The sequence below is a fragment of the Bufo bufo genome, chromosome 1, assembly GCF_905171765.1.
Source record: "Bufo bufo chromosome 1, aBufBuf1.1, whole genome shotgun sequence".
NCBI lineage: Eukaryota > Metazoa > Chordata > Amphibia > Anura > Bufonidae > Bufo > Bufo bufo.
Window position 1 is genome coordinate 236,384,148 of NC_053389.1, and position 14,769 is coordinate 236,398,916.

The window sequence follows — 14,769 nt, forward strand, 5'->3', positions numbered from 1 at the left end:
TAAGATAAAAAAACACCCGTCTTCAGAGCCTGTGCAGAACTCACCTCCATCTCCTTCTCATTATTTGAGGAACTGCAACAGAAGAAACCGATATTACATTGAGAAAAGAAGAAGAAAAATTCAGGAGTACAGGACGACTCCAGCAGCAGCACTTACTGGTTCGCCTTCACAGGCTGGGAAGTCATCACTAGAGATGCAGCCAAGGATCCTAATGTGCAGAAGACAGAGCAAATTCAGAGGCTGGAAATAAGACATGGGGCACAGCTTCTGACCCTTCGCGATTCGTTCATCCGAAGGAATTCTCCATTTGTGAGGGACTGCCCCTCTACAATATGCTGGAGGAGTAACATGGCCGCACACCTTGCGCATGTGCCATTACTGCAAGTATCTGCGCATGCGCAAATGATATACCTACAAAAACAGATCAGCGCTTGTACCTACTCCGCTAAAATCCATAAAGAGGCGCTTGTAAATGCATTGATGTGGACTCCTAGGCATATCATCCGTGCAGTGCATGTCCCTTCAAGAATCGCAGTAACAGCGCGTGTGATAATGTGCGGCAGAGGGAATGTCTGAAGCTGTGGGAACGCCTCAGGGTAAGGCCTCTTGCACATGAACGTATTTTGCTCCTGTGTCAGTTCCATTTTTTTTGCGGACCGTATGTGAAACCATTCACTTCAATGGGTTCGCAAAAAAACAAAAGAAACGAAGTCATTCCGTGTGCATTCCATTTACATATGTCCGTATTTCTGTTACGCAAACAAATAAAACATGTCCTATTATTGTCCGCATTACGGATAAGGATAGTACTGTTATATTAGGGGCCAGCTGTTCTGTTTCGCAAAATACAGAATGCACACGGATGTCATCCGTATTTTTTGCGGATCAGTTTTTTTGAGACGCAAGTTTGTGCAGAAGAACAAATCGATTTGCTCATTACTACTCCAAGGATTAATAGGGTGATGGTGGGGGTAACACAAACTTCTGGTAGATTACTATATCAGACGCATTTGATACAACAGTGACGCTACAGTTATACTGCAGTTTGACTATTAGCCACTAGAGGTCAGCACTAAAGTCCAAATCAGGATAAAAAGCAGTTTACAGCCTAGAAACATAGAATGTGTCGGCAGAGACCCATTTGGCCCATCTAGTCTGCCCAATATACTGAGTACTATGGATAGCCCCTGGCCCTATCTTATAAGAAGGATGGCCTTATGCCTATCCCATGCATGCTTAAACTCCTTCACTGTATTTGCAGCTACCACTTCTGCAGGAAGGCTATTCCATGCATCCACTACTCTCTCAGTAAAGTAATACTTCCTGATATCACTTTTAAACCTTTGCCCCTCTAATTTAAAACTATGTCCTCTTGTAGCAGTTTTTCTTCTTTTAAATATTCTCTCCTCTTTTACCTTGTTGATTCCCTTTATGTATTTAAGTTTCTATCATATCCACTCTGTCTCGTCTTTCTTCCAAGCTATACATGTTAAGGTCCTTTAATCTTTCCTGGTAAGTTTTATCCTGCAATCCATGTACCAGTTTAGTAGCTCTTCTCTGAACTCTCTCCAAAGTATCAATATCCTTCTGGAGATATGGTCTCCAGTACTGAGCACAATACTCCAAATGAGGTCTCACTAGTGCTCTGCTAGCATTTCCTGCTGCTCTATGACATTGTCTGCCTACCTTTAAGTCTTCTGAAATAATGATCCCTAAATCCCTTTCCTCAGATACTGAGGTTAGGACTGTATCACTGATTTTATATTCTGCTCTTGGGTTTTTACGTCCCAGGTGCATTATCTTGCACTTATCCACATTAAATTTTAGTTGCCAGATTTTTCACCATTTCTCTAGTTTTCCTAAATCCTTTTCCATTTGGTGTATCCCTCCAGGAACATCAACCCTGTTACAAATCTTTGTGTCATCAGCAAAAAGACACACCTTACCATCGAGGCCTTCTGCAATTTCGCTGATAAAGATATTAAACAATATGGGTCCCAGAACAGATCCCTGAGGTATCCCACTGGTAACAAGACCTTGGTCTGAATATACTCCATTGACTACAACCCTCTGTTGTCTGTCCCGCCATCTATTTTAGTCACCCAAAAAAAAAAATATATATATCAATAAGATTAGTTTGACATGATCTCCCTGTTTTTCATCTTTCAATCCATGGGATTTTAGATGTTCCACAATCCTCTCCTCAAGTATGGTTTCCATTAATTCCCCCACTATTGATGTCAGGCTTACTGCATTAAAAATCTGATTATTGGGACAAAGGATTGGTGCCCATGCTGCTCCCGTACCCATTACCAACTCACCTTCCTCTGGAGGTGGCTGCTTCTCCTCGCTCTTAGGCTTCACATGTGAGGATTCCTAGAGAAAGAGAATATTTTTTATTTAGAAAAACGTAAAGTGGAAATCCTGTATAAAATACGGGAGGCATTGGGGTAATGTTCCCCTTAGTTGTCTTGATTGCTGAGGATTGTAGTCCTAAATCAGCACGGTGTCTACTCACAGAGCCGTCCTCTTTGGAACAGTCTCCAGATTTGTGTTGCACGGATGAGGCTGCAAGACAAATATACAAATTGTAACTTATAGGAATTGCCATAAACCTGTGAGACATATGTCGCTCACTAATCTGTCAAGATGGCAGCCACCTTAAAGGGAACCAATCACCATGGAAATGCAGTGTAATCTGCAGGCAGCAGGTTATAGAGCAGGAGGAGCTGAGCAGATTGATATATAGTTATGTGGGGAAAGATTTAGTAAAACTTGCATTTCATTCATTTAAATTACTGCTCTTTCTGGGCTGTGAGGTCAAGGAGGCGGTCCGATCAGTGATTGCCAGTTATAGAGGGAGAGCTGTCAATCACTGATAGGACCGCCTCCTTGACTTCAAAGCCAAGAATCTGCAGGAATTTAAATGAATGAAATACAGGTTATACTGAATCTTTTCACACAAATCTATATATAATCTGCTCGGCTCCTCCTGCTCTGTAACACACTGTCTACAGATTGCACTTTATTTTTATGGTGACAGGTTCCCTTTATTAAAGGGTTTGTCCAGGATAAGGCTCCATTCACACATCCGCAATTTCGTTCCGAATTTGGCGGACCCATTCATTTCTATGGGGCCGCACCATGTGCAGCCCGTCTCCGGAAATGCGGAGCCACACTTCCGGGTCTGCATTTCCGATCCCGAAAAAAATAGAACAGGTCCTATTCTTGTCCGCAATAGCGAACAAGAACAGGCATATTCTATTAGTGCCGGCGATGTGCGGAACGCACATTGCCAGTGTACGTGTTTTGCGGATCTGCAAAAACACACACGGGATGTGTGAATGGACCCTTAGAAAAGCATGGCTGGTTTCTACCAAACCCAGTGTTCACACCTGTCCACAGGTTGTGTGCGATATTTACAGTTCAGCTCCATTCATTTCAAATGGAACTGAGCTGCAATACCAGACAACCCACGGACAGATGAGGTGCTGTTGCTAGAAGAAAACAGCCATATTTTTCTATTTCTGGGCAACTCCTTCAAAAAATATTCATCATAACAGCCACCAAGCGCTTAACCAAACGATGGGATCAATGTATCCTACAGATACTATGGTGGTTCCTGACTCACCACCGTTTGCAGAGAAGCTTGAATCCTCTGAACGTTCCACCGCGTTTTCCTTCTCCGCGTGCATCATGATCACTTCAGTGCTGGCCTCTGCTACACAGAGAATGGGATGAATGATCACTGACAAATGGCTGGTGCTTCCCCCAAAAATCCCAGGTAAATGAGAACCCCAGGCTGCTCAGCTGTTTCTTTGCTCTGAGTGTTCCTGGGAAAGCTGGGTGAGCTCTAATAAGTCCGTCAGACAGGTAACAATACATCTCTTGCCTCTCTAAGCCTGAGCAGGTAGAGGAAAAATCCGTATGTAATATGAATGGAATGGCGGCTCCCAGCTGTGAGGAGTATGTCATGTAAACGTCCTGAGCAGCCCCAGTGTTCCATGAGCTTCAATACCAGGCACTGCTCCTGTTTACAGGACAAACCGCCACATAATCGCCAATCACTTAATAGTCAGCGCTTCGTGTTGTCATTAATAATATTGACGGTAGGAGAGACATGAACCAGAGGAGCCGCACTCAAAATATGGAGACAAATAGAAAAAGGTACTGTAAAAGCAAAACTCTGCAGCATTGTGGTTACAGGTTGTGGCTTTTAGGATCATGAGCAGCTGTTGTATATCCCAAAATCTGTCCTGCAAATGGAAGCTAAACAGGATTCCAACATTCCAGAAAGGGATTTGTCTTATTTCCCTTTTAGTGCAATAAAATGGAATGTAAAATTCTTGCTGCCTCCAGTTACCACTTCGGGGAGGGCACTAACTACCTCCATATTTATACAGCCACCAGTGTAGTGACCCCTCCACCCTTATTTATACAGCCACCACTAGGGGGAGCTAACCTCAGCCATGTTCATATATCCACCAATAGTGGGGACTCACTATGTATATTTTTATACAGCCACCACAATGTATAGCTCAATGCATACATATTTATACAGCAAACATCTATGGGGGAGATCACTACATCTATGGTTATACAGCCACAACTAGGAGGACACGCCCTAAATTCATGTTTATACAGCCACCACTAGGGGGGCACTCTACATCCATGTTTATATAGCCACCACTAGGGGGCATGCCCTAAATCCATGGAGCTCACTACAGCAATGTTTATACAGCCACCATGGAGGGGGGGGGGGGGCGCACTCCCCACATCCATTTTATACAGCCACCACTAGGGAGCACTCACTACATCCATGTTTATACAGCCACTAGGGAGAACTCACTACAGCAATGTTTATACAGCCACCACTAGGGGGCACTGCCTGCATCCATGTTTATACAGTCACCACTAGGGAGAACTCACTACAGCAATGTTTATACAGCCACCACTAGGGAGAACTCACTACAGCAACGTTTATACAGCCACCACTAGGGAGAAATCATTACATCCATGTTTTTTCCATAATGCCACTTGGAGGGGTACCCTAATCCCATAACAGGGCTCTATGTCCCTGGATATGGGGTCACAGCCTTAGTTCTGCCATGGGGCCCTATGATATCTGTGTATGGCCCTGTGAGGATATACTTCATCATGCACTGAAAATCCAGTAGAGTAGAATAAATTCATGAAATGCATCTTGTCCAATATGTGATGATTCTGATCAGCAGCCAATAAAGATTTTATAGTAGGTCAATTCAACTTACCACAACCATTCACATCAGTACCATGGCGTTTATGGAGTACACAAAGCTTACCCTCTTAGAGGTTAATGTGCTTCATACAAATACTTTTAGGATTCTCCGCAGCCCACTGCCACCGAGTAATCCAATCTGTACTCAGCTGTGTGCGACTCCCTTTGGCCTGAATAGGGGCTGTATTTAGTACACAGCAACAAGACAAGGAAATGGGTGTAGATTTTATTTTTTTACTTTATTATTTGTATGGAGGATTGGGAAGAAGTGCTGGTGCTGTAAAGATTAGTTTCCCCACAGCTGTAACAGTTTTATGGAAATTACTTGTACAAAAATTCTTTACTGTATTTGTACTATAGGAATTGCCATTTGGTAACCAGATGTATATTTAAAGACTGCCAAAGGGTAATCTACAGTCGTGGCCAAAAGTTTTGAGAATTACATACATATTGGAAATTGGAAAAGTTGCTGCTTAAGTTTTTATAATAGCAATTTGCATATACTCCAGAATGTTATGAAGAGTGATCAGATGAATTGCAGTCCTTCTTTGCCATGAAAATTAACTTAATCCCCAAAAAAAAACTTTCCACTGCATTTCATTGCCGTCATTAAAGGACCTGCTCAGATCATTTCAGTAATCGTCTTGTTAACTCAGGTGAGAATGTTGACGAGCACAAGGCTGGAGATCATTATATCAGGCTGATTGGGTTAAAATGGCAGACTTGACATGTTAAAAGGAGGGTGATGCTTGAAATCATTGTTCTTCCATTGTTAACCATGGTGACCTGCAAAGAAACACGTGCAGCCATCATTGCGTTGCATAAAAATGGCTTCACAGGCAAGGATATTGTGGCTACTAAGATTGCACCTCAATCAACAATTTATAGGATCATCAAGAACTTCAAGGAAAGAGGTTCAATTCTTGTTAAGAAGGCTTCAGGGCGTCCAAGAAAGTCCAGCAAGAGCCAGGATAGTCTCCTAAAGAGGATTTAGCTGCGGGATCGGAGTGCCACCAGTGCAGAGCTTGCTCAGGAATGGCAGCAGGCAGGTGTGAGCGCATCTGCACGCACAGTGAGGCGAAGACTTTTGGAAGATGGCCTGGTGTCAAGAAGGGCAGCAAAGAAGCGACTTCTCTCCAAAAAAAACCATCAGGGACAGATTGATCTTCTGCAGAAAGTATGGTGAATGGACTGCTGAGGACTGGTGCTAAGTCATATTCTCCGATGAAGCCTCTTTCCGATTGTTTGGGGCATCTGGAAAAAGGCTTGTCCGAAGAAGAAAAGGTGAGCGCTACCATCAGTCCTGTGTCATGCCAACAGTAAAGCATCCTGAGACCATTCATGTGTGGGGTTGCTTCTCATCCAAGGGAGTGGGCTCACTCACAATTTTGCCCAGAAACACAGCCATGAATAAAGAATGGTACCAAAACACCCTCCAACAGCAACTTCTTCCAACAATCCAACAACAGTTTGGTGAAGAACAATGGATTTTCCAGCAGGATGGAGCACCGTGCCATAAGGCAAAAGTGTTAACTAAGTGTCTCGGGGACCAAAACGTTGACATTTTGGGTCCATGGCCTGGAAACTCCCCAGATCTTAATCCCATTGAGAACTTGTGGTCAATCCTCAAGGAGGCGGGTGGACAAACAAAACCCCACTAATTCTGACAAACTCCAAGAAGTGATTATGAAAGAATGGGTTGCTATCAGTCAGGAATTGGCCCAGAAGTTGATTGAGAGCATGCCCAGTCGAATTGCAGAGGTCCTGAAAAAGAAGGGCCAACACTGCAAATACTGACTCTTTGCATAAATGTCATGTAATTGTCGATAAAAGCCTTTGAAACGTATGAAGTGCGTGTAATTATATTTCACTACATCACACAAACAACTGAAACAAAGATCTAAAAGCAGTTTAGCAGCAAACTTTGTGAAAACAAATATTTGTGTCATTCTCAAAACTTTTGGCCACGACTGTACACTGTACAAGCAGCATATCCATTATTGGGTATACATACAGTTACACAGCAACTGCTGTAAATGCTATGGTCAGTCCACCGTGATCTGCTGCACCCTTTACAGCAGGTTTATACAAATACAATAAATGTTTTTCAGCAAGGCTTTAATCCTGGATCCACCCTACCACCACTAGAGGGAGCTCACTACATACAGTACATATTTATACTGCCACCATTAGAGGGAGGGCACTACATACATATTTATACAGCCACCACTAGAGAGCTAACCAGATACAATATATATTTATACAGCCACCACCAGATGGAGCTTACTACAATAAAGTACATATTTATATAGCCACCACTAGAGGCAGCTCACTACATACAGCACTTCTTTACACAGCCACCACTACAGGGAGGGCACTACATCCTTATTTATACAGCCACCACTACAAGGAGCTCATTACATACAGTACATATTTATTTATATAGCCACCACTAGGGAGAGCTCACTATATCCATATTTATACAGCCATCACTAAAGGGAGCTCACTACATACAGTACATATTTATACACCCACCACTAGAGGGAGCTCACTACATACAGTACATATTTATACAGCCACTAGTGTTGATCCAGCACCGTAGTGCTCGGCCTGAGCACCCGAGTATAATGGAAGTCAATGGGATAAGCCGAGCATTAAACCAGATACCCCCTGCTTAGAGGAAAAATTGTTAAGAAACATTCTTTCCTGTATATTTACTTGTATATAATGTGCAAGTGCTGCCAAAAATTACAAGGAAGAGGTACTCCGATACAACCTGTATATTACTTAATGGAGGGCCTCATTCACATTGTGGTACAATAGTTCAGGTAGTGGGACTCCTACACTCAAAGCCTATGCACTAAGTGAAAGTGATTGCACGTCCCCGTCACGGCAATGATACACTCAGATGTCTGCCCTATAAACTTTCGATGCACTTTTCTGCACCTACCATGGTGATCACAGGTAACGGGGAATCAGGGTTCAATGCCGGAGAGGGAGCCTGAGAATTGTCTACCACATCCAAGGGAAGTCTATGTCTGAAATCTGATTGGCCGTTTCCTTGCCCCTTTTTTTATCCCAATTGTGAACCACCCAGAGAGGGTGGGTCAAGTTATTAAAGCACAAGCATCCAAGGAAGGCAGCAGGTGTGCGGCAATTACCCACTCCTGACTCAGGGAGGTAGTGACAATAAATAAAAATACAGCACTCCTAAGCAGCCCCGTTATTGGAATGAGTACACTTTCCGTTAACGAGGATCTATTTGAGGGCTAGTCTGGTGCCAGCAGCCAACTTGCTCCCAGCCTCCACAACGTTCACCCAGTGTGCCATCATGGTGAGGATTGTGTTGACCAGACTCTTGGCTACTGAGACTGGACTTGTAGGTGAGGGCTTGCTGCCGCTTTGACGACTCTAGATAACTTCTAGGCGATCGCACGTCCCCGTGACGGTGATGATCCATTTGGATGTCTGCCCTATCAACTTTGGAGCAATTTTTCAACAAAGACCTTCTGGTATAGCACCGTTTTGCTCATCCTCTCCACCAGAGGAATTAGAGATGAGAAGTTATTTGTAGCGGGGGTCGAGAAGGGTGAACAACCAGTAAACAGTATTGTCCTCAAATGCGTATAACGCGCGGGTCGTTGGAAAGGCAGCCTAACATGAAGTCAGCCATGTGTGCCAGAGTACCAACAGGCAAGACTTTGCTGTCATCAGAAGGTAAACTGACCCTGTAAAAGATTGTAGGTGAGGGCCTGCAGGTGAGTTGACCCTGTAAAACATATGCGAAGGCCTACAGTTGAGCTGACCCTGTAAAACATATTCGAGGGCATTATATGCGACGAATAAGCATGTTGATATGATGGAAGAGGAGGAGGAGGAGGAGGATGAGGATGAGAAAAGGAAGATTTAACCATATACCCTTTTTTGTGGTGGAAGGGGTGCATGGGAATAGTGTACTGAGTACATCAAAACACATTTAAAGTGCCTTTGTTCATCTGCTTTCCTCTGGTGGAGTTGAGAAGTCTGGGGCAATCCAGGCCTTGTTTATTTTTAGAAGAGTCAACCTGTCAGCATTTTCAGTTGACAGGCAGATTCGCTTATCTGTTATAATGCCACCAGCAGCACTAAATACCCGCTCAGACAGAATGCTAGCGGCAGGGCAGGCAAGCACCTCCAAGGCATAGAGCGCCAGTTTGTGCCACGTGTCCAGCTTGGACACCCAGTAGTTGTAAGGCACTGAAGGATCACTGAGGACGCTAATGCTATTTAATCCTTCACCATCTTCCAAAACTTTCCCTCCTTGTGACACTATGCCGCACATAAGGGTGAGGGTGCTGGCGGGTGTCATGAAAGGGTCCCAGGCCTTGGAGAGTGTTGCCCTGCCTCTGTTGGAACTGCTGTGTGTGCCCCTTGTCTCCCCTCCTCGGTTGCCCAAGAAGTACGGACTCTGCCACCAGCGTTGTCAGATGAAAATTTTTGGAGCAATTTTTCAACAAGGACCTTCTGGTATTGCACGGTTTTGCTCGTCCTCTCCACCTGAGGAATGAGAGATTAGAAGTTCTTTGTAGCGGGGGTCGAGAAAGGTGAACAACCAGTAAACAGTGTTGTCTAAAATGCGTATAACGCGCGGGTCGCGGGAAAGGCAGCCTAACATGTAGTCAGCCATGTTTGCCAGAGTACCAACAGGCAAGACTTCACTGTCATCAGGAGGATCACTCAATATCCTCTTCCTCTGCCCACCCACGCTAAACAGATGGAATTAAACTTCAATGGGTACTACCCTCTGTAGCAGAGGCAACCGTCTCCTGCTCCTCCTCCTCATCCTCTTTATCGTCCAATTCGTGCCGAGAAGACGAACGAAGGGTAGTCTGGCCATCACCCTGTGTAATGTCTCCTTCCCCCATTTCCACCTCTTCCACATGCAAAGCGTAGTTCTTAATTGAGCAGCGAACACTTGAGTAGACACAGAAGTGAGATGGTTACGCTGATAATAGCGTTATCGCCGCTCACCATCTGTGTTGATTTCTCAAAGTATCTTAAAACGTCAGAGGTCAGACATCCGTGCCCACTCATTGCTACTGATTAACAGAAGCGGACTGGAAAGGAGACGACCATGTTGCAGCTGGTATTCCACTACTGGCCTCTGCTGCTCACAAAGCCTGGCCAACATGTGGAACGTGGAGTTCCAGCGCGTGCTCACGTCGCACAACAGCCGTGAGCTGGCAAGTTAAAATTGCTGCTGCAGAGTTGACAGACCGTCTGAAGATGTCGATGACTTGCGGAAATGTGCACACACGCAGCGCACCTTCACCAGTAGCTCAGGCAAATTGGGGTAGGTTTTGAGAAACCGCTGAACCACTAAGTTTAAGGCGTGGGCTAGGCATGGGATGTGTGTGAGCTTGCAGAGCTCCAAAGCTGCCACCAAGTTACAGCCATTATCACACACAACCATGCCTGGTTGTAGGTTGAGTGGCAAGAGCCACAGCTCAGTCTGGTCTCTTATCCCCTGCAACAGCTCTGCGGCAGTGTGCCGTTTGTCCCCTAAGCATATCAGCTTCAGCACGGCCTGTTGACGCTTCCCCACTGCAGTGCTACAGTGCTTCCAGCTACCGACTGATGGCTGACTGGTGCTGCACACGGATAATTCAGAGGTGGAAGTGGAGGCGGAGGAGCAGAAGTGGGGGTTGGAGCCACTAACGTAGGTGCTGGCGGAAACTCTGATGGAATTGGGGCCCGCAATCCTCTGTGTCGGTAGCACCTGTGCCATCCCAGGGTACGACTCTCTCCCGGCCTCCACAATGTTCAACCAGTGTGCCATCAGGGAAATGTAGCCTCCCTGGCCAAATGCACTTGTCCATGTGTCCATGGTGAAGTGGACCTTCCCAGTAACTGCATTGGTCAGGGCACGTGTGACGTTTCGGGACACATGTTGGTGTAAGGCGGGCACGGCACACCTTGAAAAATAGTGGCAGCTGGGGACAGAGTACCGTAGTGCTATGGCCTGTTGGTGGGTGGCTGGGTATTTGCACTTGCGTTCAAATGCCTGGGGTAATGACATTTCGACGCTGGACAGGGAAGTTGACGTGGTCGCTGATGGTGCTTGCGAAGGTCCAGGTGCAGGGCAGGAGGCATCCTCGCCTGCGACAGGCGATTGGCCAGCATGTACCATAGGGGAAGAGAAGGCAGTGGTGTGACCCGCAGACAGATTGTGGACCCAAGCGTTCGGCCCACCTATTACAGTGCTTTGATGCCATGTGGTGGAGATCATGCTGGTGGTGAGGTTGCTAGTGTTCACGCCCCGGCTCATTTTGGTGTGGCAGAGGTTGCAAATTACTATTCTTTTGTCATCTGCACTTTCCTCAAAAAAGCGCCATACTGCGGAACTACCACCCCTTGGCAAGGGAGGTTTACGCAAGGGGGTGCTCCGTGGAATAGTTGCAGGCCTGTTTGGTGTGGCCCGCCTTCTCCCTTTTGCCACCCCGGTGCGGTGCTGCAGATCTTTCCCCCTCTGTACTGCTGTCCTCGCTCAGCTTTCCACCTTCCCAGGTTGGGTAAGTGACCTCATCGTCCACCACCTCCTCTTCCACTTCCTCACTCTGATCATCCTCTTGATTTGTTGACCTAACCACAACCTCCGTGATTGACAACTGTGTCTCATCCTCTTCATCAACCTCTTGAGACAGTAATTGCGGTTGACTCATTGGCAACTGTGTCTCATCATCATCCACCTCATTAAACACCAATTGAGGTTCCCCACCGTCATGTTCTTGTGACTGTGGATGCTCAAGAGGACTGGAATCAGGGCACAAGATCTCATGTCCCTCTTCAAGCGTGCTTGTCGAGAGGGCCAAATCAAGTATAGGCGATGAAAAGATCTCCTCGGAATTTCCGAGTGTGGGATCACTTGTTTGGCCAGACTCTCCATGGTGGGAGGAAGGACGATCAGGGAGAGGATTCTGTTGATCAGATTCTTGGCTACGGAGACTGGACTTGGTGGAAGACAGGGTGGTGCTTAACCGACTGGAAGCATTATCTGCTGCAATCCAAACCGACCACCTGGTCGCACTGGTCTGACTTCAAGAGTTTTGTCCTGCGACGCCCCTGCAAACTGGACTTGAAGCTAGGGTATCGTGGATGATTGTTTTTCTTGTGCTCTGGCAGCAGGCACAGTTTCAACACGCCCAGGGTCACGGCCTCTGTGTGAACCATCAGCATCACGGCCACTTCCCCATCCCTTAGTGCTCGCCTTCTTCATATTAAATGTTATATGCACACTTGACACACAAGATGTGGCATGGATGTCACAGTTTACAGCAAGCCCAGCATATTGAAAAAGTACGTAAAAGTATGGAAAAAGGAAAATAGATTCACTTCTATTTCTCCATCTCTGGCCCTGACACACAGAAGGGTATTGGACAGATGTCACAAGTCACTGCAGACACCCTCTATATAAAAAAAGTCTTGAAAATGATGGAAAAAATATAGTAATTTTCACTTATATTCTCCAATCTCTGGCCCTGACACAGAAAAAGAAAATTGGTACTGTAGCTATAAAATACTCGCCACAATAATCCTTAAAATGACTTTTGGGTCTTTTAAACGTTTTTGTACTATATCGATTGCGATTACACTCCCTACACCATCTGTCCCTTCCGAAAGCGCAGATCTCCCTGACTACAAATGAGCCGAACATGCGTTCATCGGGGTGCTATATGACGTGTTCCGGCCAGCCAATCACTGTAATGCCAGTAGCCAACATTACCTGCACGTTTAGGGCTGTATAGCAGCTGCAAAAACGTGCGGGAAGGAGACTATAGCATGGCGCTCAAGCACATGCGGTACTCGACCGAGTTTCCGCCATGTGCCGAGCATAGCGATGCTCGAGCCGAACAGCAGTTCGGCCGAGCATGCTTCGCTCCAACATAACAACCACCACTAGAGGGAGCTCACTACATCCATGTTTATACAGCACCACTAGAGGGAGCATACAACACCCATATTTATACAGGCTTCTACTAATGGCAGCTCACTACATCATCATTTAAAATTGTCAAAGTGACAGGAAACAGCCACTGACCAGATGATGCGAGAGTGTTATCAAGGGGAGAGGACACACAGTCAGCCGAGGTCCGAGAATTCACACATATGCTAAAAAGTTAAAAAAATAAATACATTAGAAAATAATTAGAATAAAACAAACTGCAAAAAATAAAAATAAAAAATACTAATTTCAGAATTCTACCTGGTCGCGTCCACAGTTTCTGGAGGGCTGTTGCTGCAAATCTCCTGCAACATAAAAACACAACAATGGATTAATTTACACTGCCAGAATATTTTTAACAGTGCTCGCCAGGTCCTCTGACAAAACAGATTGATACATTGGGGATATACCAAGATAAGGCCTTGTCACATCACAGTTTCTCCTTTCTATTCTCCTGCATGCAGGACTTTCGTCTCCGCTCAAAAATCATATTCTGAGCAGACACCGAACAGACCCATTATAGTCTATGGGGTCTTTAGGCTCCATCACGCTCAGTTAAGTCTCAGTTATCTGCAGAATCCATCCTTTCCGTTCTCCTGCTCCTCAACGGAGCCGGAGAACGGAAAGGAGAAACAGTGATGTGAACGAGGCCTTAATGTGCCAGAATTTAGGTTTAACCTGTGACAAAAATCTGGCATCCATGGCTTGCACCAGATTATGTATCAGACACTTTCTGCACCTAAAAAGTTTTCTAAAGTGTCTAGAAAAAAATATATGTTGCAGACTTTTGACCTAGGTAAATAAGGGGAGTATAAAAAGACGTATGGCCAAGTGGAGTCAAAGTCTGTGCCAACATTTTGGTTAAAAATATTTAAAAAGTACACCAATAGAAGAGGCACAAGGAAATGAGAAGTATCTAACATATCTGGCAAGATTCATATCTTTCAGGGTGTGCGCCAATGTGATAAATTTGGCTCATCTGCTCTCGTTTTAAGTGGTCTACATTTAAAGGGGTATTCCAGTTACATCAGGTATTCACCCCAACCGCAAGATCAGGAAATAACTATTAGAGACCAGTAGGGGGCCAACCACTGACTCCCACTGAGAATGGGGGGGCCTCATACCCATGGGGACCCCTGAAATGAATGGAGCAGCAGGTTGAGCACGCGCACTGTCGCTCATTCATCACTGTGGGACAGCCTGAGATGGAGCGTTTATACTTCGTCAGGCCAATGGATCGGTGCGCATGCTCGAACCGCTGCTTCATTTATTTCAAGGGTATGTTCAGTGGGGGTGCCAGCAATCTCTAATAGTTATCTTATCCTATGGATGGGTATAACGTCACGTATCTGGAATTCCCCTTTAAAGGGCTTCTGTCACCCCCCATTTAGCAATTTTCCGTATTGGACATTAGCCTTTTGCTAATGGTCAGTTGAGTCCATCTATATCACGCCTTACCTCTCTCTGTGCTGTAATTTCTTTAAAAAAATCATACTTTTATAATATGCTAATTACTTCACTACCAGCAAGT

At 45.3% G+C, this 14,769-nt stretch overlaps 1 protein-coding gene across 1 annotated transcript in view; it reads right to left on the reverse strand.

Moving 5' to 3' along the window:
• LOC121005009 (inositol 1,4,5-triphosphate receptor associated 2-like) overlaps window positions 1-14,769 on the reverse strand; it is an 88,243-nt gene that overhangs the window by 9,119 nt on the left and 64,355 nt on the right. The window contains exons 24-30 of the mRNA XM_040437502.1: window positions 13,500-13,543; window positions 13,335-13,405; window positions 3,632-3,721; window positions 2,519-2,568; window positions 2,322-2,376; window positions 157-208; window positions 45-72 (exon numbers count right to left, since the gene is read on the reverse strand). Of these exons, the coding sequence (XP_040293436.1) occupies window positions 45-72; window positions 157-208; window positions 2,322-2,376; window positions 2,519-2,568; window positions 3,632-3,721; window positions 13,335-13,405; window positions 13,500-13,543 (390 nt within the window). The remainder of the gene's footprint in view (window positions 1-44; window positions 73-156; window positions 209-2,321; window positions 2,377-2,518; window positions 2,569-3,631; window positions 3,722-13,334; window positions 13,406-13,499; window positions 13,544-14,769) is intronic.